This window comes from Chaetomium tenue, assembly GCF_020726465.1.
Source record: "Chaetomium tenue strain MPI-SDFR-AT-0079 chromosome Unknown F5144scaffold_3, whole genome shotgun sequence".
In the NCBI taxonomy this organism is placed as follows: Eukaryota; Fungi; Ascomycota; class Sordariomycetes; order Sordariales; family Chaetomiaceae; genus Chaetomium; species Chaetomium tenue.
The window spans coordinates 3002686-3027615 of NW_027117331.1; the positions used below are offsets into that span (position 1 = coordinate 3002686).

At 55.7% G+C, this 24930-nt stretch overlaps 10 protein-coding genes across 10 annotated transcripts; 5 read left to right on the top strand and 5 right to left on the bottom strand.

Moving 5' to 3' along the window:
- Positions 1-215: 215 nt before the first annotated feature.
- Positions 216-2370, top strand: F5144DRAFT_591777 (armadillo-type protein; the record flags this gene model as incomplete). Its single annotated transcript, XM_066790306.1, has 2 exons — positions 216-501; positions 554-2370. The coding sequence occupies 2 exons, from the start codon at positions 216-218 to the stop codon at positions 2368-2370; spliced, it is 2103 nt and encodes a 700-aa protein (XP_066645023.1).
- A 611-nt stretch (positions 2371-2981) lies between these two features.
- Positions 2982-4436, top strand: F5144DRAFT_192227 (uncharacterized protein). The gene is made up of 2 exons (XM_066782828.1): positions 2982-3784; positions 3846-4436. The coding sequence occupies exons 1-2, from the start codon at positions 3133-3135 to the stop codon at positions 4178-4180; spliced, it is 987 nt and encodes a 328-aa protein (XP_066645024.1). The 5' UTR covers positions 2982-3132; the 3' UTR covers positions 4181-4436.
- Positions 4437-4666: 230 nt separating this feature from the next.
- On the bottom strand, positions 4667-5225 carry F5144DRAFT_487184 (HRDC-like protein; the record flags this gene model as incomplete). Its single annotated transcript, XM_066785592.1, has 2 exons — positions 4667-4788; positions 4907-5225. The coding sequence occupies 2 exons, from the start codon at positions 5223-5225 to the stop codon at positions 4667-4669; spliced, it is 441 nt and encodes a 146-aa protein (XP_066645025.1).
- A 1188-nt stretch (positions 5226-6413) lies between these two features.
- Positions 6414-8239, bottom strand: F5144DRAFT_601453 (WD40-repeat-containing domain protein; the record flags this gene model as incomplete). The annotated part of the gene is made up of 6 exons (XM_066791148.1): positions 6414-6437; positions 6497-7080; positions 7139-7790; positions 7877-7974; positions 8084-8124; positions 8196-8239. 6 exons carry the CDS (start codon positions 8237-8239, stop codon positions 6414-6416), a joined length of 1443 nt encoding a protein of 480 aa, XP_066645026.1.
- Positions 8240-9550: 1311 nt separating this feature from the next.
- On the top strand, positions 9551-10495 carry F5144DRAFT_546812 (uncharacterized protein; the record flags this gene model as incomplete). The annotated part of the gene is made up of 1 exon (XM_066787440.1): positions 9551-10495. One exon carries the CDS (start codon positions 9551-9553, stop codon positions 10493-10495), a length of 945 nt encoding a protein of 314 aa, XP_066645027.1.
- Positions 10496-10867: 372 nt separating this feature from the next.
- On the top strand, positions 10868-12382 carry F5144DRAFT_192288 (uncharacterized protein). Its single transcript, XM_066782830.1, has 3 exons — positions 10868-11502; positions 11582-11892; positions 11987-12382. Exons 1-3 carry the CDS (start codon positions 11240-11242, stop codon positions 12175-12177), a joined length of 765 nt encoding a protein of 254 aa, XP_066645028.1. The 5' UTR covers positions 10868-11239; the 3' UTR covers positions 12178-12382.
- Position 12383: 1 nt separating this feature from the next.
- Positions 12384-16510, bottom strand: F5144DRAFT_192231 (uncharacterized protein). The gene is made up of 2 exons (XM_066782829.1): positions 15718-16510; positions 12384-15621 (listed from the first exon to the last, which is right to left on the bottom strand). The coding sequence occupies exons 1-2, from the start codon at positions 16404-16406 to the stop codon at positions 12804-12806; spliced, it is 3507 nt and encodes a 1168-aa protein (XP_066645029.1). The 5' UTR covers positions 16407-16510; the 3' UTR covers positions 12384-12803.
- A 962-nt stretch (positions 16511-17472) lies between these two features.
- On the bottom strand, positions 17473-20002 carry F5144DRAFT_546815 (uncharacterized protein; the record flags this gene model as incomplete). The annotated part of the gene is made up of 2 exons (XM_066787441.1): positions 17473-18735; positions 18785-20002. 2 exons carry the CDS (start codon positions 20000-20002, stop codon positions 17473-17475), a joined length of 2481 nt encoding a protein of 826 aa, XP_066645030.1.
- A 536-nt stretch (positions 20003-20538) lies between these two features.
- On the top strand, positions 20539-21582 carry F5144DRAFT_568543 (6,7-dimethyl-8-ribityllumazine synthase). Its single transcript, XM_066788652.1, has 2 exons — positions 20539-20900; positions 21053-21582. The coding sequence occupies exons 1-2, from the start codon at positions 20698-20700 to the stop codon at positions 21447-21449; spliced, it is 600 nt and encodes a 199-aa protein (XP_066645031.1). The 5' UTR covers positions 20539-20697; the 3' UTR covers positions 21450-21582.
- A 244-nt stretch (positions 21583-21826) lies between these two features.
- F5144DRAFT_601458 (uncharacterized protein) lies at positions 21827-24428 on the bottom strand (the record flags this gene model as incomplete). Its single annotated transcript, XM_066791149.1, has 2 exons — positions 21827-24284; positions 24349-24428. The coding sequence occupies 2 exons, from the start codon at positions 24426-24428 to the stop codon at positions 21827-21829; spliced, it is 2538 nt and encodes an 845-aa protein (XP_066645032.1).
- Between the last annotated feature and the right edge of the window lie 502 nt (positions 24429-24930).

Genomic DNA, 24930 nt, shown 5'->3' on the forward strand with positions numbered 1-24930 from the left:
CGGCCAAAAGCGAGGGAGGGGCAGCCAAGCCCCTGGGGATAGTTTTTGGTGGGGTTGGCATGAACCCGGCTCCTGCACGCCTCACCGCCCTGGCAGAAGCAGGGGTACGCCGCAGCGCTCCAGAAAAAAAATCAGAGCGACCTAGATGGTGAAGCCGTTCCTAGCCCGTGGATTTGCGACGTATTGTTCTGGAGCATCTCTGGAAAATTCCCACCATGGCCCCCAAACACTCAGCATCTGCTGCCTCGGCGAAAAGAAAGTCGTTTTCGAGCGATAAACACAATGACGGGAACCGGGCCAAAAAGGCAAAGACGGCAACCGCGCCCAAGCGCCAGAAATTCGACGAGGATGAGGACATGGCCTCGGACAGCGATGGCAGCGGGTTTTCTGACTCGGATGATGGCGGCGCCGAATTGAGCGATGCTAAGCCCTCCCGGGAACCAGCGAAAGCCAAAGAGAACGGACGAGCCTTTGGGCAACAACAGAATGGGGCTGAACGAAGTTTGTTTCTCCATCTCACATCCGCTTGATCCTTGTTCTAACATCTTTCCAGCCCAAACCTCCCGCGAAGCGCACGCAAAACAAAAACAATTGGCACAAGAACGCAAGGCCGCGAAGCCATTGGCGGACGAGGTGCACCGGACGAAGAAGCTGTGGGAAAAACTGCGCCGGAAGTCGCATGTGCCCAAGGAGGAGCGTCAACAGCTTGTGGACGAACTGTACAGCATCATCACTTGGCGCATTAAGGAGTTTGTACTTAAACACGACGCTGTCCGCGCCGTCCAGACCGCCATAAAGTACTCGACCCCGACCCAGCGGAAGCAGATCGCCAAGGAGCTCCAGGGCACCTACGCCCAGCTTGCCGAAAGCAGATACGCCAAGTTTCTAATTGGGAAGCTTCTTGTCCAGAATGACAACGAGATTAGAGACATCATCGTCCCCGAGTTCTACGGCAAGGTACGAAAGCTCATCAACCATGCCGAGGCGTCCTGGATTATGGACGACATCTATCGCGGAGTAGCAACGAAGGAGCAAAAGGCCCACATGCTACGAGAATGGTACGGGCCTGAATTCTCCTTGTTCAAGCTCGACAAGGGCGTCGAGTTAACGGCAGATCTCCGCAAAATCCTTGCCGAGGAGCCCAGCAAGCGAGGCCCCGTCATGAAGTATCTCTTTGACATGACCAACGGCCTCATTCAGAAGAAAATGACGGGCTTCACGATGCTCCACGACGCGATGCTACAGTATTTCCTCAATCTCAAACCCGAGAGCGAGGAGCTCAAGGAGTTTGTCGAGACGGTCAAGGAAGATGAGAATGGCGACCTGCTTAAGAATATGGCCTTCACCAAGTCGGGAGCCCGCCTTGTGTGCCTGCTGCTGGCCAACGGAAGCGCGAAAGACAGGAAACAAATCCTCAAGACTTATAAGGACACTTTCCAGCTCATGTGCGGAGATCCCAACGGCCATATGATTCTCCTGGCTGCCTACGATGTCATCGATGATACCGTATTAACTTCGAAGACAATATTCCCGGAGATCCTCGGGAAGAACGAGGAGAAGGACATCGAGAATATCGTCCTCCTCGCCAACGACCTCAACGCCCGCATCACGGTATGCTACCTTTTCGAAGGACAGTCCAAATCGCTGTTCCCAGCCAGCCACGCGTATGACTTGGAGCTTCTAGCCGAGATCCATGAAATTCGCAAGAAGACGAGTAAGAAGGACGCCGACGTCCGGCGCAAAGAGTTGGTGACGGCTATGTCACCTCCCCTGCTTGCGGCAGTTGCGGCCTCCCCAGCGGACCTGGTGGCCACTTCGTTTGGGTGTCAGTTTGTTACCGACGTCTTGCTATCAGCGACCGGCGATAAAACTGCTGCTTTGGAGGCCGTGGCATCGACAGCGGCCGGCAACCCAGCGCCGCTGCAGTCCGAAGACGCGGACCCTCTCTACCCCCCTCCGCCTCACATTTCTCAGACGCCGCATGGAGGCAAGATGTTCAGGACCTTGATCGCCGGTGGCAGGTTTGACAGGGAAGCGGGCGCCGTCAAGAGAGTCGATCCCCCACTCAAATTCGCCGACATCCTCTACCCAATCATCAAGGAGTATATTATGCAGTGGGCGACAGGGCCAAGTTCTTTCGTTGTGCTGGGTTTGCTGGAGGCCCCCGATTTCTCTTCCACAACGGACTTGCTTAAGGTCCTCCGTTCAGACAAGAAAGTGCTCCAGTCGGCCGCGGCGGCAAAGGAAGTGGCCAGCCAGACCCCAGCGGCAAATGGCAAGAAGTCAAAGTCGAAAGGCAAGGGAGCACAGTTGGACAAGGACAAGACTGGCGGGAACCAAGGAGCAAAGCTGCTCCTTGGAAAGTTGTAACCAAATGTTGGACGAGCCCTGTTGGAGAGGGTGGGAGGGGGTTGCGCTCGGAGAAAAAGGCAGTAGTGCTGAATGGAGAGCAAATGGTCGGGGAAGGTTCATGACCAGAGAAGCTGTAATATCTCGAGCATTTCCTGGTCTCATTTAGCTGGTGATCCAGTTTTCTTCTGAGCTCGAGTCTCAAATAGATCTCAATTTGGTCGGTCATGCCTTGGTCTGTGTTCTGTCTCATATGGGTGATCCTATTTTGTATGTGTGTCTGTGTCATGGTTTTGAACGGCTCTCTGAGCCCAACCTCGAACTGAAAATCCTATTCAACAGGAGTGGGGAATATGTGATGCTATACAAAGCACTCTTTGGTGATAACTGTCTGTCGAACTCAGAAGTGATTTCAGGTTCTAATCTTTCAGGTTGGACAGAGAAGGCAAGAGCCACCTGCATCTCTCTTCGTGTACTGTGATTAGGCACGGTGCTTTCCATCCCGAGTAGTTGCACTCGCACAATAGAAGCACAATTTTAATTTTCCGTTCTGAGTCTCAAATCGGCCCTGCCTCGCCGTCAACACTGGAAGCCATCTATCATCAGAGTGTTGTCGTGCACGCTCCATTTGGTTTCCAATATAACTATCAACTCAGCTCTGGGATACCGCTTCCACCGGCCTTCAAAACGAGGTATTGCGCAATCAGCGGACTTGCCGAGTTTTCCGACAGTGGAGTTGATCGCAGGTGGAGTGAAGGGTTGGCGCGAGAAACTCGTATCGCCATGACGCCGTCGGAGACCACCATCGACACCGCAAGCAAGGTCTGCGAGACAAAGAGCGGGTATTATTGGTACATCTGTACCTGGACAACCCCATTCTATAGCGGTTGCTCCCGTATCGATCCTTGTCGACAAGACCCTATCGGCTGCCCTCTACAGGCTCGCGGCGATTCTGGGTTGGCATTCACGAGCACTACAACGATATCGATAACTGTGACTAGCACATCGTTCAGAACACACTCACCATCGTCCCTCTCATCATCGTCACTCTCACCATCATCATTCTCGCCAACATCATCCTCACCAACTCCCGCTTCAACTTCGCAGGCCCCAGGTGCAAGCGCACCATCACCACCCACCATCTCTTCCACGTCAACCGCCAATACCAACCAAGGCAACAGCAATGGGTTAGGTATCCCCATCAGCACCCTTGCCGGAATCGTGGTTGGTTGCGGCATTGCCGTCATATTCGTGGCGCTTGTCGCGTGTATGTGGTGGGGCCGACGGCGTCGGGAGAAAAGGGAGAAAAGCGATCACCCGGAGAGGCTTCCCTCTTCGAGAGGGCTGGGCGATGATCAGATCCCGCCGGGGCTTGAGTCTATTTTCAATCCCATGGCACAGAATGGTCCTGGCAGTGTCTTCGATCGAACGGAAGGTATGAGTGGCGTGGAGTCTGAGAGCAGGAAGATCACGGAGGGCTAACATGTCTTGCTTAGGACGGATGGCGAAAGCAGACAGTATGCTAGGGTTCAGTCCGCTGGCCCATGAGCATCGGCAGAGTACAGCGAGCAATGGTGCACACAGCGGCATCGTTAGCCCTCCCGCGCCTGGCAGTCCGTGGGGATCGGGAATCCCTTCGAGCCCTTCGGAACTTGACTCAATAATGGTCCATGGACCAGGGAGAGGGAATGAAGGGGCCCAGTCCGGCTCCGACCCCGAAGTGAAGGAGGCAGATGCTGCGCCAAGGGCGACACTCAATTCGACAGAGCAAGAGCGAGAAGCAGGGACTTACGTGAACAGCTGGACAAGATTTCAGAATGTACAGCTGTAGGGGCTCGCCAAGGGAAACGGTGGATTGTGATTTGTGGTTGTTTAATGTATCTAGGAGGTGGGGTGATAAGGTTCTGTTCGGCATGATACCATATGGAGAGGCGTTGATTAATTTGGGCGTTAAAAGGACTATATCACCCTAAGTGTTAACCATGGATCTTGACCCCGGGAGATATCCAAATGGAATTTGCGTACATCGGGACCCTGCCAGAATGAATCCCGGAGACTGCTCGGGTATTATTACCATACAAAAGAAAAGAAAACAAACCTAACCGCTCCAGACCGCTATGCACCGTGCCATATGCCATGCAGACTTTTTCTCTGCCATTCCGACCAGATCTCGGAGCAAGTGGCAATATGCAGATAAAATAAATAAATCCTTCTGTCCGGCCTCAGCCATAAACCCAAAATATGACAGCCACAAGAAGTTATAATCATGGCACTCAAACCGCAAGGGAGCTACCGTCTCCTGTCGTACCCAGGCATCTCAACTGCTCATGAGCTTGGCCATCTCATCCAGAAGCTCCTGAAGGCGTTCGTCGGAAATCTTGTCGGCGAGAGAAGGGATCATTGTCTTGCACTCGTCGGCGCTGTCGCAGCAGAGGGAGCCTAGAAGCCACAAGCCCAGTCAGCTCACTGCACCGTATCCTCGAGATGGGAACAACTCGACGCAAAAAAGAAGAGACGAGGTAAACAGGGAAAAAAAAGAAAGAAAAGGAAAACCCACCGATATGCGCCCTCTCAAACTTAGTCAGCTCCTTATGCGAGCTCAGCAGGCGCTCGACGGCCTCGACGTTCTCCTTCTCCTTGAAGCGGGCGAAGGCGTCGAGGTAGTCGAGCGTCTTGTTGAGCACGTCGGTCTCGTTGCGGTCCTTGCGGTCCTTGCGCCGCTTCAGCATCAGCGCGTCGATGACCAGCGACGCCTCCGACAGCGTCAGCGTGTCCACGCCCTCGAACTCGCCCAGCTTGAGCACCGCCCCCGCCTCCTCCTCGCCCGGCGGCGGCGGCTTCGACCGTGATGTGGGCGCGTGGTTTTGGTCGGACATGTTTTGTTTGTGGGAGATGGGTTGTTTAAAGCAAGGAGGTTTTGGTTTGATGGTGGATGGGCGATTGGTGTGTCGCGTTCGGCACAGAGCGGGTTCTCTCGTTCTTGATTGGAGCTTGTACAGCGAGTGTATGCGGAGATTGGAAGAAATGGCCTTGTCGTCTGTGACGATTTGGCAATCCGGCAGGCAATTCTTTGAGAAGATGTGTAGTCGGGGTAGATAGTCGAGGTCCTTGTGTGGGATGTGCGTGCTAGGTTTTTGCAGGCTGTTCGCGGACAGCCTGCGTGCCTTTGTCGTTGTTCTCACAGTGCGGCGCCAAGTTAATCGCACGAAACTGTGGATCAAGGTAACTAGCGCGGTCGAGGCGTCACTGCGGGGATCGACCACATCCCTTGCTGCTTGGCGGGGCATTGCGGCTCAACATGAGCAAGGTGGGGGTCACGTACACCCTCAGCAGCTCAACTAGGTAGATCGTTCTTAGATAGGTAGCTACCGAGTTTTATCACACAAGGACTTGTGTGTTTCTTATTTAACCACCCTATTATTCTTTCGCAAGCATATACCAGGACTTTTGTTTCCATTAGCATGCTAGGTGTATTCGTGCTTGTATAAGGTATTTGAGTTGGTGCTGACCATGTTTAGCCTGGGCACATACATGGGTAGGGGAGATAGAGCACCCCCCAAGCTTCATTAATCGGTTGCATTGCGGTCCTAGCACCCCTTGGAATGCATACTACCTCTAGCATCCTTGCTATCTTGCCCTGTGCGAATCCCGCCCTACTGTGTATGCGACAATGTCTAGGGCCAGGGTACATCATGATGTCAATGTCGGATGTCCGACGTCCTGAAGAGGAACAAAAGTCTCCCGCCTAACCAGCTGCTTCCAATAATTACTGGTGCGCTGCTATGCCAGGCCCTCCTATTCCTCTTGGCTGTTGTCTGTTCCCGCTCCGGGTTTGCCTTGCTTTCCCATTTCCCTCTCTAGCCCATTATGTGCTACTGCTTTCCGGAACGTTGAAGCCGGGGGTAGACATGAGGGGCCAAGTGGCGAGTGCCGTAGCGCCGTCTTAATGAAAAGCTGGGATTATGTCGGGATCCCTTAACCACTACAGCATTGTAGTCCAGTCAGAGAGCGTCGCACAGAGACCTTCCTCCTCTGTGATGCAGAGTGAGCACCTGAGCACCTCTCTACAAGGCAGAGAAAACGAAAAGCTAAAACATATCATGTCAGTAACTGCACAACCGGTCATCTGTGGGAATTTGGCCCTTACATTATTTGTCGCGGCAATTGCAATGCTGTCTTCAAAGGGATGCCAGCTCATGTGCAGAATTTTCTTGTTGAAGTCGATCTGGTCGGCATCGGTTTCTTTTCGCATCCTCTGGCCTTGCCCTGGTGCCGCTGGGCTCCCCGCCCGTGAGCCACCCTTCTTTCCATTGGCAGTTGGGCTCGTGGCTGAGTTGATGGGCGTCGGCACTCCAACCTTCTTAGCCTTGAAAGCCGACTTATCGGCCTGCAGTACTACTTCAACCTCTTGTTCGGGGTCCGATGGGTAGATCATGAAGTTGTTGTTGTAACTTCCCGTCATGACGTTCTTGCCATCACCCGAAAATACCACCTCAAACTTGTCGAAGATGCTGTCATTCTCATACGTGTCACAGAGCCTCGGTCTAAGATGCTCATGAATCGGTATGGTCTTGATGGGTTGCCTTTCCATGTTCACGTCCCAGATTTTGACCGTCAGGTAGTCGCGAGAGAGAATGTAACGGCCATCGTAGGAAAAGCGGACATCCGAGATGGATGAGATGATTTCAGAGAAGAATGACCTCGTGGAGGGATCCTCTTCTTGTTCAAACACTGCGGCTAGGTTAGCCACTACCACCCGGGCTGGCGGAGAGTTTGTTAGGGCACTCACTCTTGGCATGCTGGTCGCACAGGGCGCTCTCCCGCATGTCAGCTAGCTTGATAGTCCCCTTGGAACTAGCATACATGAACCAGTTGCAGCTCATCGGGTGGAACTCGGCCGCTGTGATCACCTCGGTCAGCTCCTCCATGTTTGCCGGCTTGATGTCGACGATGTTGAAGCTCTGGTCCTGAATGTTGAGATTCCAGAGGTTGATGCGCAAGTCGTCACTGCTGATGAATGTCTCCCCGTCGCTGTTCACCGAGATGCTGTTGATATGATAGGCGTGGGCATTAGCATACGTCCGTCGGGGCACAGCAGCCACCACGGTATCGTGGTGGGTCAGTCGCGGGAGCTTCAGGTCACTGGCATTGCGGAAGTGGGCGCTGGGAAGAGGCCGGGGGGCTCCGCCTCCCCCAGCTATGTTTGCCGGAGTGAGATCGTGGGAAAGGTTGTTTTCGGCCACAACCTTGAGGGACTTCTCAAACACCTTCCAGAGTTTGATGGTCTTATCGTTTGTTGACAGCAAATAATGAGAAGCGTTTTGTCGCCGGCACCACTTGATCTTGTTGATCTTCTCCTCTATCTCGAGCGATTTGAGATAATCGAACTCGGGCTCGTGTGACTGGAACTCGGTGTGGAACTTGTATTCGCAAGTCTTTTTCTGCCCGGGGCATCAGCAAGGGTTGTTGTTGAGAACAAGGGGGGTAGTTGGGAGCAGGCGGGGTGGGGCATGGATTTCCAACTGACTGTTTCATTGCGCTCAAATAGAACCACGCGGCCGCCCTTATCGCCGGTTGCCAGATAATTGCCCGTGTGGTCGAACTCGACGGTGGAGATGATATCGGCTAGAGTAGCCCGAGGTCAGTACAACGCCATGAGCAGATCGGCCATTATGTTCCGGCATTGAATTCGACGTAGAAGACTTGGGCGAACCGCGGGGGCGTCCTGTCGTACCTTCTGTGATGTCCTCCACATCTCCCTTATCACCGAAGCACCTGTAATTTTGTGATTAGCCCATGTGGAAACACATGTGGCTGAGGAGAGTAACGAGGAAGAATGAGCTTACTGAGTGAACTTCCATGTCGGTACATTCGCCTCTGCGTCCACCATCTTGACAATCTGGAGGAGCGGCAGGAGTCCGCCTCTACCAACAACTGTTGCCGAAAAAAAAAACACGAAGTGGCAACGGTGACTAAACCGAGAGCGACGCGGTAAAATCGAAATCCAGATTAAGGAAGGGTCCCCGAGGTGCCGGTTCGTGTCGGGGCGGCGGCGGCGGGACGAAGGCGGGGTTCGACAGTTGTGCCCGGGGTCCGTGGGAGCTGCGCAGGGCTAGCACAATGCAGGCGGATGTGATGCAGGTTTCGGGAAGGCGGAATCCGAAATAGAAGAGCTCAGGGCTGAGGCTCGTTGTGATGGTCGGCGGGGAAGGACGCGGGAAGCGACTGTGCCACCTGGACGGGTTGGAGGATGGAACGGGATCAAAAATGAAGGCAAAAAGAGACGACGGCCGACCCTAGCAATAAGCTTGGTCTTAGTACATACGTGGGTAGGTGCGGGGCAGAAACTTCTAAAACAGGACGTACGTGAGGTATGGGATGGGCTTGGGCCGTGGCCAACTGTGGTGTAGCTGAAAGAGCACGAATGTTGTTGGAAACAGGTTGAGCTTGAAATGACGGGGAGCCAGTGTTGGCGCGAGCAATGGCTTTGATGGTGCTGCAGTGCGGTTCGGTGCGCCCAAATCGGCCAAACTGCTTCCAGGTTGGGGCCAAACGGGGTACCCAGAGCACGGGCGCACAGTGTGCGGGCACCTAGACACCTAGCCAGCGTTTTTTCCCCTTACGAATATGGACCTAACGAGCTAAGTTACGAATGTCCCCGCTTTGAACACTTCGCCTCACAAATCAGCGGGAGGAGGAGATGCCTAACCTACCAGCTCTGGAACCCGCTTCGGAGTCCTTCTCCAGCGCTGCCCTTCCACTGCGGGCGGCTAAGACAGTCCGTCATGTGGAGTGCCTCGGGCCGGGGTATCGAGGTACTCGGGCATTCAGCCCGAATCTAGATTTTACTTAGAAAACAACCAACGAAATCAAGCTTTCATTGCCTTCCACCAAAAAACCTCCTTTGTGCCATCCCGACCGAAACACATCTAACCCGGGCCTGCGGGTGACAACCTCCCGGTACCTTATTGGAGTTTGGGCCAAAAAACCCCGGGTTTCGATTGGGAATTACCACCGGGCAGCAACGCTCAGTCTCCCAACTGGATCGCATTTGCACCATTCACATGCAACCCATCGACCCGCAACGTGGACCTCGCTCGCTAACGACGGTTAAGTGAAGACTACCATCCACGAGCACCGCACAGCCTCCATTGGCCATATCCGGAGTCGAGTCGTGCCCACGCTTGCCTAAATAGCCACAATGGAAGGCGCTGCTTCGGGCAACGGGTCCAAAGACAAAGGCAAAGGCAAAGCTACTACTGCCGCTACTAAGCCGGACGAGGCTCCGGACCGTGAAACGGATGGAACAAATGGCCCCGGGGCATCGCTGCCTCGGATGGCCCAATCAGCGGCGACTCTCTTGCTATCGGGGCCGCCGGGAGGAGGTTTCGGCGCCAGTCATGAAAAAGGAGACTCATCGCGGGCCGGCGAGGCGTTGGCCAGAGTGGGCGAGAGCTCCGTCCAGCTGCGGCCTAGCGTACAAGGAGGCGCGACCATGAGAACGGGACAGGCGCAGGCGCACATTGCCCAAGAGGAGGCGTCATTTGCCGCCTTTCTGGATAGCGAAAGCGCACCAATGCTCTCAGAACCAAATAGCATGGAAGAGGCTTGGCAGTCGGCCGTTCCTCCTAATCCGACGCCCAGGGCCATAGGAACATCGGGATCGGTGCCACTCTCAGTCGCGGAACAGGAAGCAAGGGACGGTGTTGATGTTGCCGCCTTGCTGTCTGGCGACGGTGACCTCGATCCGGTGTTCGACCATACCAACGAACCCCCCGCGCCGAACGACCTGGCGGGGCTGCGCGAAGCGCTCTTCGGGGAAAGTGCCGATCAGGGCTCGTCATCGCCGATTTCATGGGATGATGTGCTTAACTTCATCCCAGAGTTCCTTCGAGTGCCGGATAACCAACTCTCACTGCATATGGGCACTTCTCACAGGGACGAAGCCTGGCAGACCTGGATTGACCAGTGGTCCCGCGTGCTTACTAGCTATCAAGACGAGGTCTGGGGCGATCTGAGCTCACTTGTCGAGGAGGCTCGCTCCGAGGTACAGCGGATAGAGGAGGCGAAACCGGGTGAGAAACCCCCTGAGCCGACAGCTTTATTGCGGCTACGAGCCATCCTCGGTCATTTACGAGGATCTTAAATATTGAATAACCACTCTACACTCCCGATACGCCTTTGCTTGACCGTTCCAATATTCCAACCGGCGAGCTCCGCCCAACGCAGCAAAACGGGTGTGTTCCTGAACCCCCTAGTCGCTCCATGCCTTGTCACGTGGTTCCGTTCTTTCACAGCTCGCCAGATCGCGACAAGGCTGCCCCTCCTGGGCCGTGGTGTTGCATTCTTACCCCGCTGGCGCCCACCAAGCCAGGGTCCAGTGTCTGGGTTGCTGGGCCAGCAATCGGATGACATCACCGAGGTGCTTTTAGCCTTGTGGTTGGTCGGGAGTGTCTTCCCAAGCTTCCATCGCCCACCAAACCAAACTCGTTGCGGTGCTGTGTTGTCCGACCTCTCGGCCTTCCTCGGGTCGTAGCCGGCGCAGCACACCGCCCTGTTCCCAAAAAAAGGCGCTCGTCCTGCTATCGCAAGAAGTGTTTCAGCGCCGCAGAGCTGCAGCCCAACGCCGCTCTTGTTTGTTTCTTGTAAATAACACTGCTACCGCAGTCGGAGCGGCGCTGCAGGCTTCCCGCTGTCTCTCAATTCCATTTGCTTGAAGCTGCTCGCGCATACCCGCCTGCATAACGGATATAACAGGTACCTTGCTGTCCTCGTTGCTGAGCATCATCGTCCGCCGTCCCCTCTGTGGTTGCGCGCCCACGGCAACAACCCGCACCGGATAGATTCCTCCCGCCAGCACCCCATAGTTAGCTTCGGAATAGGGCAAAGGATGGAGATCAAACAACTGCGATACGGGCGGAACCCAGGCGGTTTGTTCTTGGTGCTTGCATGGGCATCAGTAGTTTGCGCCAGCCTGCAGCCATTCCAACCCGTCGAGACGGCAGCCCCCGTCGCAAAACGCCAGCAGTCCGGATGTCTCGCCAACTTCTTCAGCTGCGCCGACCAAGGCCCTGCGTTCGACGGCGTCTGCTGCCAAAACGGACAACGATGCGCTCTCGACGCCAACGATAGCCCGGCCTGCTGCCCTACCAAGTGAGTTGGCAGAGCACACTCAACCCACCGCAGCGTGGACACTGCGCGCTAACAAGTTTGTGTGCTTCTCTCCCTCCAGCGCCGTCTGCACCGGCACCGCGCCAGAAAGCTTCGTCCCCCCCGGCCCGGCCGCCACCACAGCCGCCTCCTACGTCCCGAACGTCTTCTTCTCCTTCCCCTACGTCGCCACCTACTTCGCCAACCCGGGCCACTGCTCCGCGGCCATCAGCCAATGCAACGCAAACCACGCGGCCTGCACCTCGCAGCTGGCGGATCAGGATGGCTCGGGGGCTGGGTACGCCGTTACCGTCGTGGTTCCAGGGGGCGGCGGGACGACGGTGACCGCGGGGGGAGGGATTAGCATCGGCGCTGCCGCCGCTACTAGTATTTGTAAGTCTTATTTTGTACTTTGTCTCTGGGTTTCTCCCTCTTTCTCTCTCTGTTGGATACCGGGAGCAATTCACTTACTCGCCCTACTTAATAGGCAATAGCTTGTCCAGCGTGGCCTGCGGCGATCTGAAACCCAGCATGTGCACCATGACGGGCACTTCTGCTGACGGCTTCTACTTCGGGACGGATTCGGGCAATGCAGCAGCGAGGCCGACGGGGGCAGCAGCATGCGCCGGACTAGTTGGTGCTGTTGCCGTAGGAGTGGCTGGACTGGGAATTCTATGAGCAGCCAATTGGCGTAAGAGAGGTGACCGCCCCGTGATGTGTCTCGTTATTTTCCCTTGGTCGTTCTTGCGGGCTGTGGTCAGTCTACCGACCAGGGCGGCAAACATATGGTTTCTCTTTCTCCGCGATATATGTTGAGGACAAGTACCCTCACGAAGTCACGAATGAATGACCTAATACCCATCCTTCCCTGATTGTCAAGGGACCAGAATATCTGTGGTTGCAAGTGTCCGCATTTCCAGAGTACGCGAGCTTTAACTGTCCCCGAATACGTTCCTTGATTACCCGTTCCGATATATAACCCTTGCCGCCTTGGTCCTTCTAAGTATCCCGCGTGTGTACGTACAACATTATATCTGCCACTCCGCCACCCGAAATTAAGAACAATTCGATCCCGACCTGTTGACACCCCCATTTTATGCGCCGTCGCTAAAACATCCAAAATAAGAACAAACGGAAGCCAAAAAAAAATACCCAACACGACCCGATCCATGAACGGGTCTGCAACTGCCACTTCAACAAGTCCAACAGCAAACTACACGGTATGGGAACCACGAGCAAAAGTCGCAAGCGACGGACCAAGGGGACCACCAGCAACGACAGAAGTTGGCTGCTCGTCTCATCATCTATCGCCTCTCGTCCACCACCTCAGCAGAACTGCTTAAACGGTCGACCTCGTGGTCAACTCTGTTAACACTGCCCTGGTTAACGAACCCGTAGCCAGTTGCTCCGCCGTTGGGTTCTTGTAGGTCGACCTGGGTAAACTCGTCTGTGAGTCCTGCTGACGAGCCGGATAGGCGTTTCTGGGACGGGGTCCGCTCAAACGGCAACCGGGACGGCGTTGCTGCCGACGGGGAGAGATTCATTGGCCGATCTGGCTCGGTTTGTAATAACTGTGATTCCCCCTTCTGGGAGCTGGTCCACGAATTCCGTTTCGAGCTTTTCCGGGGAACATCCGGGACTTGCAGATCGCCATCCGCGGTATGCTGGGGGTTTTCACTAGGCACGTTGGCGGTATTTGCCGTGGCGGTGTCCTCGGACGCGATTGGGACTGGACGGGGGTCGTCTGAACTGTCCCCCCGGGACCTCCGTCGGCTGTTGAGTGGTTCTCGCTCCGGCGACGTTACGTGTGAGGGACCGGCAACCTCGCCCCCCTGCCGCTCGTCCTCTTCATCTGACTCGATAGGTCCGTTCCGCAAGACACCCATTGCGACCGGTATTCCTTCCGGCGGGGGCTCATCCTCAAAATCACCGCCCGCAGCTCGCATGGCGGGTGGCATCCGTGAACTCCTGACCACCTCAAATCCTTTCCCCTTGTCTTTTGCTTTGTTCCCGAACAGGCCCCAGAACCACCCCGTCGCGGATGGGACCGGCCTGGTCGGGTCCGCCGGCCCGGTCCTCAATTTACGGTTCGGCGCGTCCGAGTTCAGCCGCTCGCCCCTGACCCCGTAATAGAAATCCACCTCACGGGTTGAATAGTCAGCTCGTGGGGCGAAAGGTACAATGTAGGGTGCAGGCGTCGCGTCTCTCGATATCTGGGCCCCGATTTCCGCAGGATCTCCAAGCATGCCGGTTCCAGGCTGGCTAAGGCGTTTCTGGGACCATTCACCGGCTTGCCAAGTCCCGGCCGTGTTGGAAGTCGGCGAAGACGGCGCCTCCAAGGTCGGGCGTCGCTGTCTCGGCGGGCGATAATAGGGGTCTGGTGTCTGCATACCAAAGGGGCCGGGGTGCCGGAGCACCTGTTTAGGTGAGGGCAGATAGGAGAAGGTGCTCGCCTCACCTGGTGTGGTCGGGGTGAAGGAGCTTGCACCGCTGTCGAAATTTCGGGCTGGGGTATCAAGACTCAGGTTATCCAAAACGGATGAGCTTCTCTGGCGGCGATGCATCAGCATCCCGATACTTCCGGCCGATTCGCTCCGGACACGGCCACTGGGCATAGCGTATCCCGTTTTGGACACTTCGTCGGCGTCAAGCATTGCCGAGCTGGATAGTTGACTGTGCCTAGATGGCCCATTCTCCCGTCGAGACATGCGACGCGACAGTTGACGCATCCCAAAGATCTTAGATAAAGCACCCCTCGACTGCCCGCGGATGTCATCTCCGCCAGCCCCAAGCATCCGGGCGAGGACCTCAACTATGGTCTGCACCGCGTTAAGGAGGAAGCCAAGAACGAGCACACCGGCATGGGTGACGAGGATAGCGTAACCAATCCAGCCTTTGGGACCATCCGTCACTCCAAGAGAAGGAACGAAAGCTACCATCAAAAGAACCGTGATGAGGCGAAGGGCGGAAAAAAGAGTGTGATAGGCGTTCATAGACGTTGGGGAGTGGAAGGGCCGAAAGGCGTGAAGGGTTAGGATTTGTATCACCTCGCAGATGGCGAGGAGGACCACCTGGGCTACCCCTGAGGGCTGAACGGCTCCAATGGCGATGCCTCGGACGAACGTGAGGACGACCGGGATTAGCGTAAAGGCAGCGGCTTCATCGGAATAAGTGTTGTAGAGCGGGCCGTATAGAAGTAGTGTAGGGAGATCGTCGAACAAAAATGCCCTCGGTTTCGTGGTTGCGATGAGGTAAAGTAACCAAGCTGCGAAGCCGACGATGAGAATCAGCGTGACAACCGCCAAGGTGACTGCGTAGGCCGGTGAACCGCTGGCGACGACCAACTGAAAAGTTGACAACGCTACAATTGGCAGCAGGAAATAGTTGAAAACAATCCTGATGACGTTCCCCAGGGTGAAAGGAATGTTCTTGGCACGGAGGTCCTCCTCTGGTATCTTCTTCACGAAGCGATAAAGCCACTGGGCGAAGAAGCCTGCCTGGAGAAGCACAATCATGCAGCCGATGATAACGAGCAACCATACCATCATCCCGGCCCATATGTCGTCGACGTTGCCCATACCGACCAGCTGGGCAAGGTCCTGCAGACCGTATATGCCGTCTGTGATGTAAATGCCATCCTGCACGCTGATCCACCCAGGTTCCTTGCTCACGAAGCTCTGGTTAAACATCAGGGTCGCCCAGGACCCCTGGCTGACGATAGGTTGGTAGAAGCCTGGGTAATTCAGAGTGAGCCCTCCCGTGAGAACGACGAATTGGATGTACTGCAGGCAATCCCCAAACCCGGGTGTAACGAGGCGGAGAAGGTCTGGATCGCGGCCGTAATTGGAGCTCCACTGGAAGATGTCGGCGGCCCCCCACGGGCTGAAGATACCGGCAAAGACAGTGGCCACGCCCACAAACAACAAGACGAGCAGCGGCAGAAATTTGAGCAACCAGGCCAGGTCCCCCAAATCGGGCGTCACGGCAGCCGAAACACACCCAATGTTGGTCCCTTTGGCATCCCCGTATATGATGATGAAAGTTGCCGTAAAGGACGAGAAGGCGTAGGAGGAATAGAAGTCGTTGCTCATAGTTACGGATGGCAGGACGTACGGAAGTAAACTATTTCATCCGAGCCCGGTCAGCATCAGAAGATTATGAAGGGATTGGCCAGCCGGCCCAGCCAAAGTACAATACGGTAGCAGATCATAAACTTACCTTGAGTTGGCCTTGACGAAGACAGGCGCCAGCGGGCACGAGGCATTGGTTAACGATGTGTTGCAAAAGTTCGTAAGGTCACTCCAAGGTTCGTAGGTCAGGACATTGACCTTGCTCCGGAGGGTCGTGAGTTTGGGGTTCGGCACGTCCGGCTCGGGCTCGTCTATGATCTTGCCGTCGGTCTTGGTCGGGTCTTTCCAGTCCGGACTCTCGGGCGGCGGCAGCACAACGTCGGTGAAGGCCCCCTTCACATTTCCCCACATGGTTACACGGAGCGTGTGCTTGGGATCCGTCGCGTTGAACGAGGCGTCGACCCACTGAGGGACCCATTGCAGCGGCGTAGGTATGTTATTGATGTAGAACGCGGACAGGCAGTTTTCGAAGGGGACGGCGGCGGCCGCAGCAGGACGGAACAGGGCGCTGGGCACGAGGATCAGGGAAACGAGGGCAGCGAAAACCGATGGTCGAGGCAGGAAGCGACGGAGGCGTTTTCTCTCGGCAGTATTGTTAGACAACAAAAAAGTGGAGGGTCCGGTCGGGCAGATCGCGGAGGAGAGCGAAGGCGGGTAGCAGGGCGGTACATGCCCGGAAGGTCGCCAATGCCCGCCGGCACGGTCGTTACGGTGGGCACCACATAGCTCGGGCTCGAACTCGGAGGACAGAGGGCCAAAAGTATCAACCGTCGGCATGATTAGATCGAGTCCGGAAATGGCAAGTGTGTCGACGACCGGCTGACTCGGGGCTCAAAAGGAGGGACGGGACCTGAGAGCGAACAGTGGGCTACAGGGAGCAGGAACCTAGGGGCGCGGATGGAGCAACAGCACAAGCGGCAGCGGCCGACTAGCTGTGCATCTTGGACGAGACTCCCCGGACCGCAGCGCCTTGTTTGCAGACTTGACTAACGGCGCAGATAGGGGCTCAATAACCAGGGCGGATAGAGGAAGCGAGTGCAAGTGTTCGTTTTGAGGGCGGGCCTCGATCTCGTAAAATCAAAAAAGTAGTGGAGGCCCAAGACGGTAGATGGATGGTGAATGGAGAAGGGCGCTCGGGCGGTCGCTGCCAGGCTCCACTGTGCGCAGCACCGGGTTTGCTGATCAACGGCGGTCCACCTCGAGCGCTGGTTGGCTACCAAGGCCTGGTTGTTGACTGTTCTTTGGGGCTGAATGGGTGTGATGACGTCCGCTCGCTGAAGTGGGGACTGTGAGGTTGAAGAAGCTTCGATCCCACGGTCCAACACGAGGATCCACGCAGCCACGAAACACAAACCAGTCACCAAATGGACGTCTTCTCACCCACGCGCAGCAAGATCCCAGCCGTCATTGCTTCAAAAATAGCCCGACCTTTAAAAATTACCGACCAAGATCATCGCTGCGGTGCACTTTGAAAGCTCCCCTCCGTTTCAATTGGATGCAGGAATTCCTCTGCATGCAAGCTCGTGTCGACTCAACTAACAGATTACCTGCCACAGGGAGCAATCGGTCATGTACTGCCAGTAGGCTTGACCAGCTTGCTATGTATGTACCTCACTTGACCCCCCTCTTCCTTTTCCCCCCCAACCCGGGACACAATTCGTCCGCGTATGGGACGTCTGCGACGAGCTCAGTAGCGATCTACACTCCTCATGCCCAACACGACGGCGTGTGCAATGGTCCCAACAAGACAGAGAGAGTGAACAGGGCCCCGAGGTCATCAAAGCATCCGCCAAGCATATTTTTCGCGTGATTGTCACGGCGGCATGGATAACAGTGGCGTCGTTCAGGCGTTGACAGTTGTTCCGTAAGCAAGCCGTGCCAACAAAGGCTCAATCAACCTGGCTGTGTCCTTGGGCTCTGTCCCGTCCTCAAAAGCTCCTCTCAGCTCCCCGTCAACCAACCAAGTGTCGAATCGAGAGGCTTCGGTAAGCAGCTGTGCCAAACTACTCGCATCGACCGCCATTGCCAGCAATAGAGCACACGTCTCGGAATCACAGGGTATTGTCTCGAGGGGCAGCTGGCCGGTTTTGAGCCGCTTGGGCTTTTTCCGCACGCTCGCTGTGGCAAGGCGCTGCTGCTGAATGAGTCTTGCCCTGGGATCATCGATTCGTAGAAGCGGCTGGGTAGTGCTTTCATCTGGCTTTCCCGCCAGCTGGGCCTCGGTTGCGCTCTCATCGCCTCCAACAGTATTGCGTGACAAAGACATGGGCGATATATGTTGGACAGTGGCCCCGCCGGCCGAGTTAACCCTGGCAAACGTTCCCATCATGGTGTCCGCGTCCTCGACGTCAACTAGACGAGTTAATGGGGGGTTCCTTGCGCGCATGCCTGGCCGGACAGTCTCTGAGACCTGCTGATTTAGGTTGAGACCAAGGTCAGGATTGTCACGGAGCCTTAGCCGGCTATTATTTCTGTCGAATAGAAGCTGGGACTGGGTTATGCGGGCCAGCCCTGCTGAGTTTTGCGGACGGGGGCGGTCCCTTGAAACAACCCGCTCGACAACCCGCTCGCGATCTTGGTCATGCGGAGAGGAAGTCGGCGGGCTTTGAAGTGCGTGGTAACGACGAGACCGGCTCTGCTGGTTGGATAGTCGAGCGGAGATGACAGTCGACTTGTTTTGTTTGTGCCCGGTGAAATCTTTGAAGCGCCTACCTTGCGATGCCGGGTTCCTGCGTCTATCGCGAGGGCTATGTTGGGGGCCCGGGCTGTGTCTTGAGCTCGATTCCCGCATATTTGGTGGTGAGCTCACGCTAAAGGGGTCTGTGGTGCTAGGCTCTGTTAACTGAGGTTGAGCCTCCTGATGTGTATCTTGCACGGGTCCTTGGTCCTGGGGTGCACTATTTCTGGGTTTTCCGGTAAGTTTGGCGATAGACCAGGGGTTCAATCCCTCGTGTAGAGGCTGTTCATTGTTCCCTTCGGGGACTTCAGCCTCAACCATCTGTTGTGTATGTTGTGGTGTGTGGGCAATAGCCTGATCGCCAATCTCATCGTCGCTCATTCCATCAAGACCTGACGACATATCAACCCTCCACGGCGAAGACGTAGCCTTGGACTGTTAGCAGCAATCGACTGTAAGTATTTAGAAATACCCATACCTGTAGCGATAGAGATGAACTCGAAATCTCCGTGGACTTCCTCCCAGGTGCTTCAACGTTCGTTTCTGTAGAGGTTTTCGGCAGCGGCCGTGACTGCCCAACATCAGAGGCAGGATAGACGTATGAAAGAAATGACTCGAATTGATCAATGATAGCATGTTCCTCCTTAAAGATAACATCTTCCTTGGACGGCTCAACGTTAACATCGTAAGTGCGCGGGGGGCACCGGATATTCAACCTGATGAAGGGGTTTCTGAGAGTGGTCTCCGAGTGAATCGATGCAAAATGGTCTCCGATGCGTTTCTTGAAGATGGACAGCAGTTTCTTGGCCGGCCCTCGAACGGTCGAGAGTGGTCGAGCATCCACAGAGATAAAAGCTCCCTTGGAAATTTTCTGGGGGTCAGCCGTGGGTCTCGGCAACAAAGCTTCGAAGATCACCCTTGTTCCTTCCTTCGGAGGGCAATTAAGGACGTTCTCGCTCCCTGAAGTTTTGTCGTCGCCTTGAGTCATCTCGCTCGGGGAAGTTTCGAATATGCACTGAGACGCTAGCTCTGTGCCAAAAAGCTGAATTGCTGCCGCCTTGAGATCGCCATTCGCCGCTGGGGCATAAGACCACGAGAGGTTAGGGGTTTTCAGAACTGTGAATCGCAACTTCACTGTCGGTCTCGCAAGTACATAGGACTGCAAAAGCTCGTTCATCCTTGCCAAATTCCTCGGTGCCTCCTTGGCGGTGACCTGTGATCTCACGGGCATATGCGAGAACAAGTTCGTCACACGAACAGCGGTGCCAACTGGAGCGCCAACATACCGTAGGGTGTCAACTCCTCCCCTCTTCGCGAGAGAGATGGCAGCGGCAACGTGCTCGGTTGGCACTCGAGTCGTCAGAGAAACCTTCGCTAGGGTGTTGGCACTGGCTAACGCAACGCCGCGAAACCCCAATGTTTTCCCTCCCAGAGTGTCGAGTTCGTCCAGTGACCTGAGCTTGCTTGTGTGGCCGGGGCAACCTAGGTAGCCAAAGTCGGCAGGGCTAATGCCATGGCCATTATCCCTAACCTCAATCTTGTCAATCGTGTTAGGAGACACCAACACATCGATCGACGTCGCTCCGGCGTCGATGGCATTGTCTACAAGCTCCTTGAGTAGAAGCACGGGGCTGGTGATGACAAGACTGGAACCCAGGTTGTGGACAGTGACTTCAGGCAAAGGTACGATTGGCATGATCGATAAATATGGTCAATAAAAAAGGTATGTCGGAAAAGGGGTACAAGAGGGTATCGCAGCACCGAGAGCCAGGCCTCGAAGGCATAGGTGTCAATTCAACAGCCGATGTCAAGGGATCTTGTTGGATAACTGGAACGGCACTAAACTCTAAGGTAAATTTCATCACCGGGATGCGCTTCTGCCGACCTCGGCTACATTTGTTACTTCCACTTGAGGCAGGAACATTCAGGTCCTAGAAGGTGGAAGAGAAGGAAGGAGCTGTTGACTCGATCCTTCCGGCGGAATTCGTCCCGTCAGTGTGATTGGAAAACAATAAATAGGGCCCAGAAACAATATTGAACAGTGAAAAGAAGAGCCAAATCGTGAAGGTCGAAAGGCTTGCCTTATGTTCGAAGACAAAACCTACCTAGAAAAGTATGCGAAGTCATCTCGATGTTCCGTTCCTGTTAGAGCTGACTCAGCCACTTACGAAGTGCCCCACCGAACAAGGAAGAGTGGGACCGCAGCTGCCCTGCCCCTCCATACGCCCCTCCTTCCACATCCGAGTGAGTTCCTCAGCCTTGACATTTCACTTCTCGATGCTCATGCAGGAAAACCGATAGTTGCTCAATACTTCAACTGATCACCGGAGATCTCTTTCGAAGGCCCAATTTTCAATTGCCCTCCACGCTTGCTCTCACTACTTGAACAAAATGCATACCAAAGGCCCGGCCCCGCAGCTCCACGATGGTAGCAACCTGCGCATCGGTATCGTCCACGCGCGCTGGAATGACACCATCATCGATCCCTTACTCGCCGGCACAAAGGCCAAGCTCGCAGCGTGTGGAGTTAAGGAGTCGAACATCGTGGTTCAAACCGTTCCGGGCTCGTGGGAACTACCAATTGCCGTTCAACGGTATGCTCATCTTTTGCAACCCTTCCCTCTCCATGGCGGCGACAAGTTGTTCTCCATTGTGATGTTGCCGCCTATCACCCGCAGGCTCAGGTCGTTGGGCTGAGATGGAACCGCCTTATACTGACAATACTTTCTCGTCGCCTTCCCAATAGCCTCTACGCGGCCTCGCAAGTACAGTCCTCGTCAGCCGGCAGCGGCGGCTCCGCGGGGGACCTGCTAGGCAGCTCGACAGTTGACTTGACGTCCTTACCCGCGGCCTCGGCTTCGACAGGACCGTTCGACGCCATCATCGCCATTGGTGTACTGATCAAGGGAGAGACGATGCATTTTGAATACATCTCTGGCAGTGTCTCGGACGGGTTGATGCGTGTGTCTTTGGACACGGGTGTGCCCGTCATATTTGGTGTCCTCACCGTGCTAAACGACCAGCAGGCGAAGGCCCGCGCAGGTCTCATCGAGGGGAGCCACAACCACGGCGAGGACTGGGGGCTTGCTGCTGTTGAGATGGGTGTGAAACGGAAGGCCTGGGCGTCCGGAACAATCGAATAACTAGCGACGCCTTGCACCGCGTGCTTCTGTATACTTTAGCTCAGCTCGGTTCGAGTTCATGTTTTAGAGTCGAGGCGTCTAAAGAGTCGCTTTTTGTATATTGGTATTACCAGATTAGCGCATCAAAATGCTATGTCTATCATGAATCCTCCGCGCAAACCAAGCAAGACACGAGCCCAAGCTAGTTTCTCTTTGCCGACTTCGAACCCGTCCATTCCACTCCCTTGTAAGTAGAACGAAAGAGGATACAATGCAAGCGCCATGTCTCGGCCTATTCAACGTATGCCATTATACAAGCCCCAAAAAAACTTTCATCCTTGACAGTTCATCCCTATCCCCAAGCATCTAAAACTCGTTTCACTAATCCCAAGCCTCGTTTAGTTAATGAATGCACCAATATCGTCCCCAACAGACTTCTTGGCCCTCCACAGCGATTTCTTCTTTTCGCGTTTAGCCTTCATGGCCTCCCACCCTTCTTCGTCATCGTCATCCGACGCACTGCCGGACCGCGTTACCGAGATGCTGGGCTGCATGATAGCACCGGACATGGTCGAAGATTTCCGCAGATGGCTTACTGTGGGCGCTGCCGGCACGTGCGAGACCGGACGGTACCGACCCGGAAGGCCAATGTTGCTGCGTTCCGAGGGAGCGATAGACGGGGCATAACCTCCACTTTGGAAGCGAATCGAAGGCGCAAACCCGGCAGGCTGCGTCGGTTGGATCCATGACGCGGAACTCGGCTGGACCATGCTCATGGTGCGCATTTGCGCCTCACCCCGACCGAACGGCGACTCAAGCATCGAGTCGTTACCCATGAACGAGTGTCGCGTATCGGGCCCCATGAAACCGGGGTTGAGGCCACCCATGGTGCTGAGGTTCCCGACCGAGGGCGATGTTAGAGGCCCGCCAGCCATGGTAGGATTGCCATTTTGGCCAGCCACCATCTGCATGAACTGCATTTGCATCTGCATGAACTGCTGCATTTGTTGAGTCATGTGGATTTGTGCCTGGTCGCCTGGCGTGAGTATCGGCGGGCTCGGGTTGGCCGGGTACATCATGTGGGAAGGAATGCCGGCGACGGGGTCAAAACCGGCTCCTCCGGGCATGGGGCTGGGGCCGTCCATATGCGGGCTACCTCTCCTCATCGCGCGGTTCCGCTCCTCGTTCGCAATCACACCGATGAGGCCGCCGGGAGGGACTGGCGGGCTCGGCTGCCCTAGGGCGGGAGCACCACCGCCCAGGGCCATACTCTCTCGAACAGAGTTGCGGACAAGGCCAGCGCCGACGAAGGGGTCCTTAGGGAGGTTCCTCGCAAAAGCAGGAAGACGCGGGTTTCCTGCCCCCTGCACATCACCAACCACTGACATTGGCCGCTGGTAGCTCAGTTGCTGGGAAGCCCGCAAGTTAGGATTCGACCCCATGGTACTCAAGCGATTAGGCGGGCGGTTCTTGGCCGGGAAGCCATGTGCGGCAAGGATTGCCAAGGGGATTTCCTCGTCTTCGTCGGAATTCTCGGTTGCGATAGCCGCCGGACCCGCGTTTGGGAGGTTCGGGGTGCTGAAGGACATCTGCAAACTGTGTCGGGAAGACGGTAGGCTGCCGGCGGCTTCCCCTGTTACCTTCATCATCTGTTGTCGGTACACCGACATGTGAGCCTCCTGCTTCCGTCTTTGTTTTGCCTGCTGTTTCGCCTTCTCCGCATCGTCCTCTTCGTCTTCGTGATAGTCGTCCTCGTCGTCCTCGCCGGCCTTGCCCCCGGGTGCACCCATTATCTCCCGTTCCCTGTCTTGACGTTCCTTGTCCTTCCGATACCGTTCAAACTCGGCGGGAGTCATAACTTTGTGGGTCTCGGGCGGGCTATCCTGCTCTTCAACAACGGAATAACGGCTGCCGTACTTGGACGAGTATGCGGGCTTCGAGTCGAACAGACTGTCACCTTCTCCTTCCAGGTTGTGTTCCCCCCGGCGGTATCCAGGAATCGACGGCGAGGTCGAGTTACCTGGGCCGGTCATGAACATGGATACGGTAGACAACGAATCCTTCAGCAGTTTGGCTTCCTCGTCCTCGCCATCGTCCTCCGAGTTGACTCTTTGGGCCGCGAGCATGGGCCGCCTTGGTCCTACTTCTGGTGAAGTTCCCGGCCTTTGGCGTTCAAAAGTGGGCGACGTGTGGCGCGGGACCGGAGGCGCAGCGTGATTCTTGATCGCGGGCGACGGAGAAGGGCTAGACGGGGCAATCAGTTGGTCGTCAGAATGCTGGCTGCTCCATGAGTGCGCAGGGGGGTCGACTTTGGTCGTTCTGTCGATCTGAATTGGTGTCGGTTGAATCGGTCGAGCCGCTGTGAGGGATCGAGGAGCGGGCATCTGCCCCGTGTACTGGTCGTTTCTTGCCGTAGCGACACTGGCTCGTTTGTCGTTCCCCAGCAACATCTTGCTAAAATCACCGCCCAGATCCAGACTAAAGTCTTCATCAACCTTAGGAGGCGTCACCGTGGTCGAGGTCGAGGCAGTGGGCGCTCTGGGGCGTCCGTTTGCAGGCGTTCTCACCCCCGCGCAAATAGGGCTCGGTGGCGGCGACTCCTCTATCGTGGGTGGTGCGGGCAGGTGCTTTTTTTGCCCACCGAAGGAAAACGTGCGCCCGGCAGTCTTCAGGAACCCGGCCGAGGAGGATTTTGGAATCGGAGGCACCGGGATGTCAGTTGGTAGTTTTCTTTGCGCGCCGCGCCATTCATCGGAGCCCCCCGTGTCAGCGGTTGAAGGGGTGGTCGAAACATTACTATGACGTGACGAATTATCCGTCAAATTCGTATTGGTGGTGTTCGAGGAGCCGCTCCCTCTGTGAATAATCAGCAAAAGAATACCCCGTACGGCCACGCCTAAAGGGGCTGCCTAGCACATACCGGTTTGGCTTGAGGTCGGCAAATATATTGTCATCGACTGTCACGTCGGACCTGGTCGGCTTGTGTAGCGAATGGGTCATTGTCGTAAGTTTTGCGCCGCCGTCGAAAGGCTTGGCTCCAACCACCTCGGTCCGTTCTAGAACGCGGAACGATGGGCCCGTCGCCGCGGCATTTTCTAGATTGTCGGCGGTCGACCTCCGCCTCCCGAACCCAACTGAAAACCTAGGCATGTAGACGGCTGGTGGGCCAGGCTACTCCCGGGACAAATAATTGACGAGCCTGCCAAACGGATCGTTTTCGGGGGAGCGGCGCAGATGGTGTTTTTCCTCTTCTATGTCGCCAGGCGGGACACCCCTGGGCACAATTGAAGCGTTAGGACGCGAATGGCTGTTGGTCGGGTTCTTTTCAAAGAGGCTGTCTGTCTACTGTGCATGCAAAACTTTGGTTAGCTGCGCTGCCGCGGATGTGATCGGATGAGGATAGGATCCAGCAACAGGAAGTGGGGTTAGCCTGCCACGGGACAAGACAGGATGATGGATTCACATTTCACAACCAGTATAGGCCCAGCCGAAGAAACAGGAT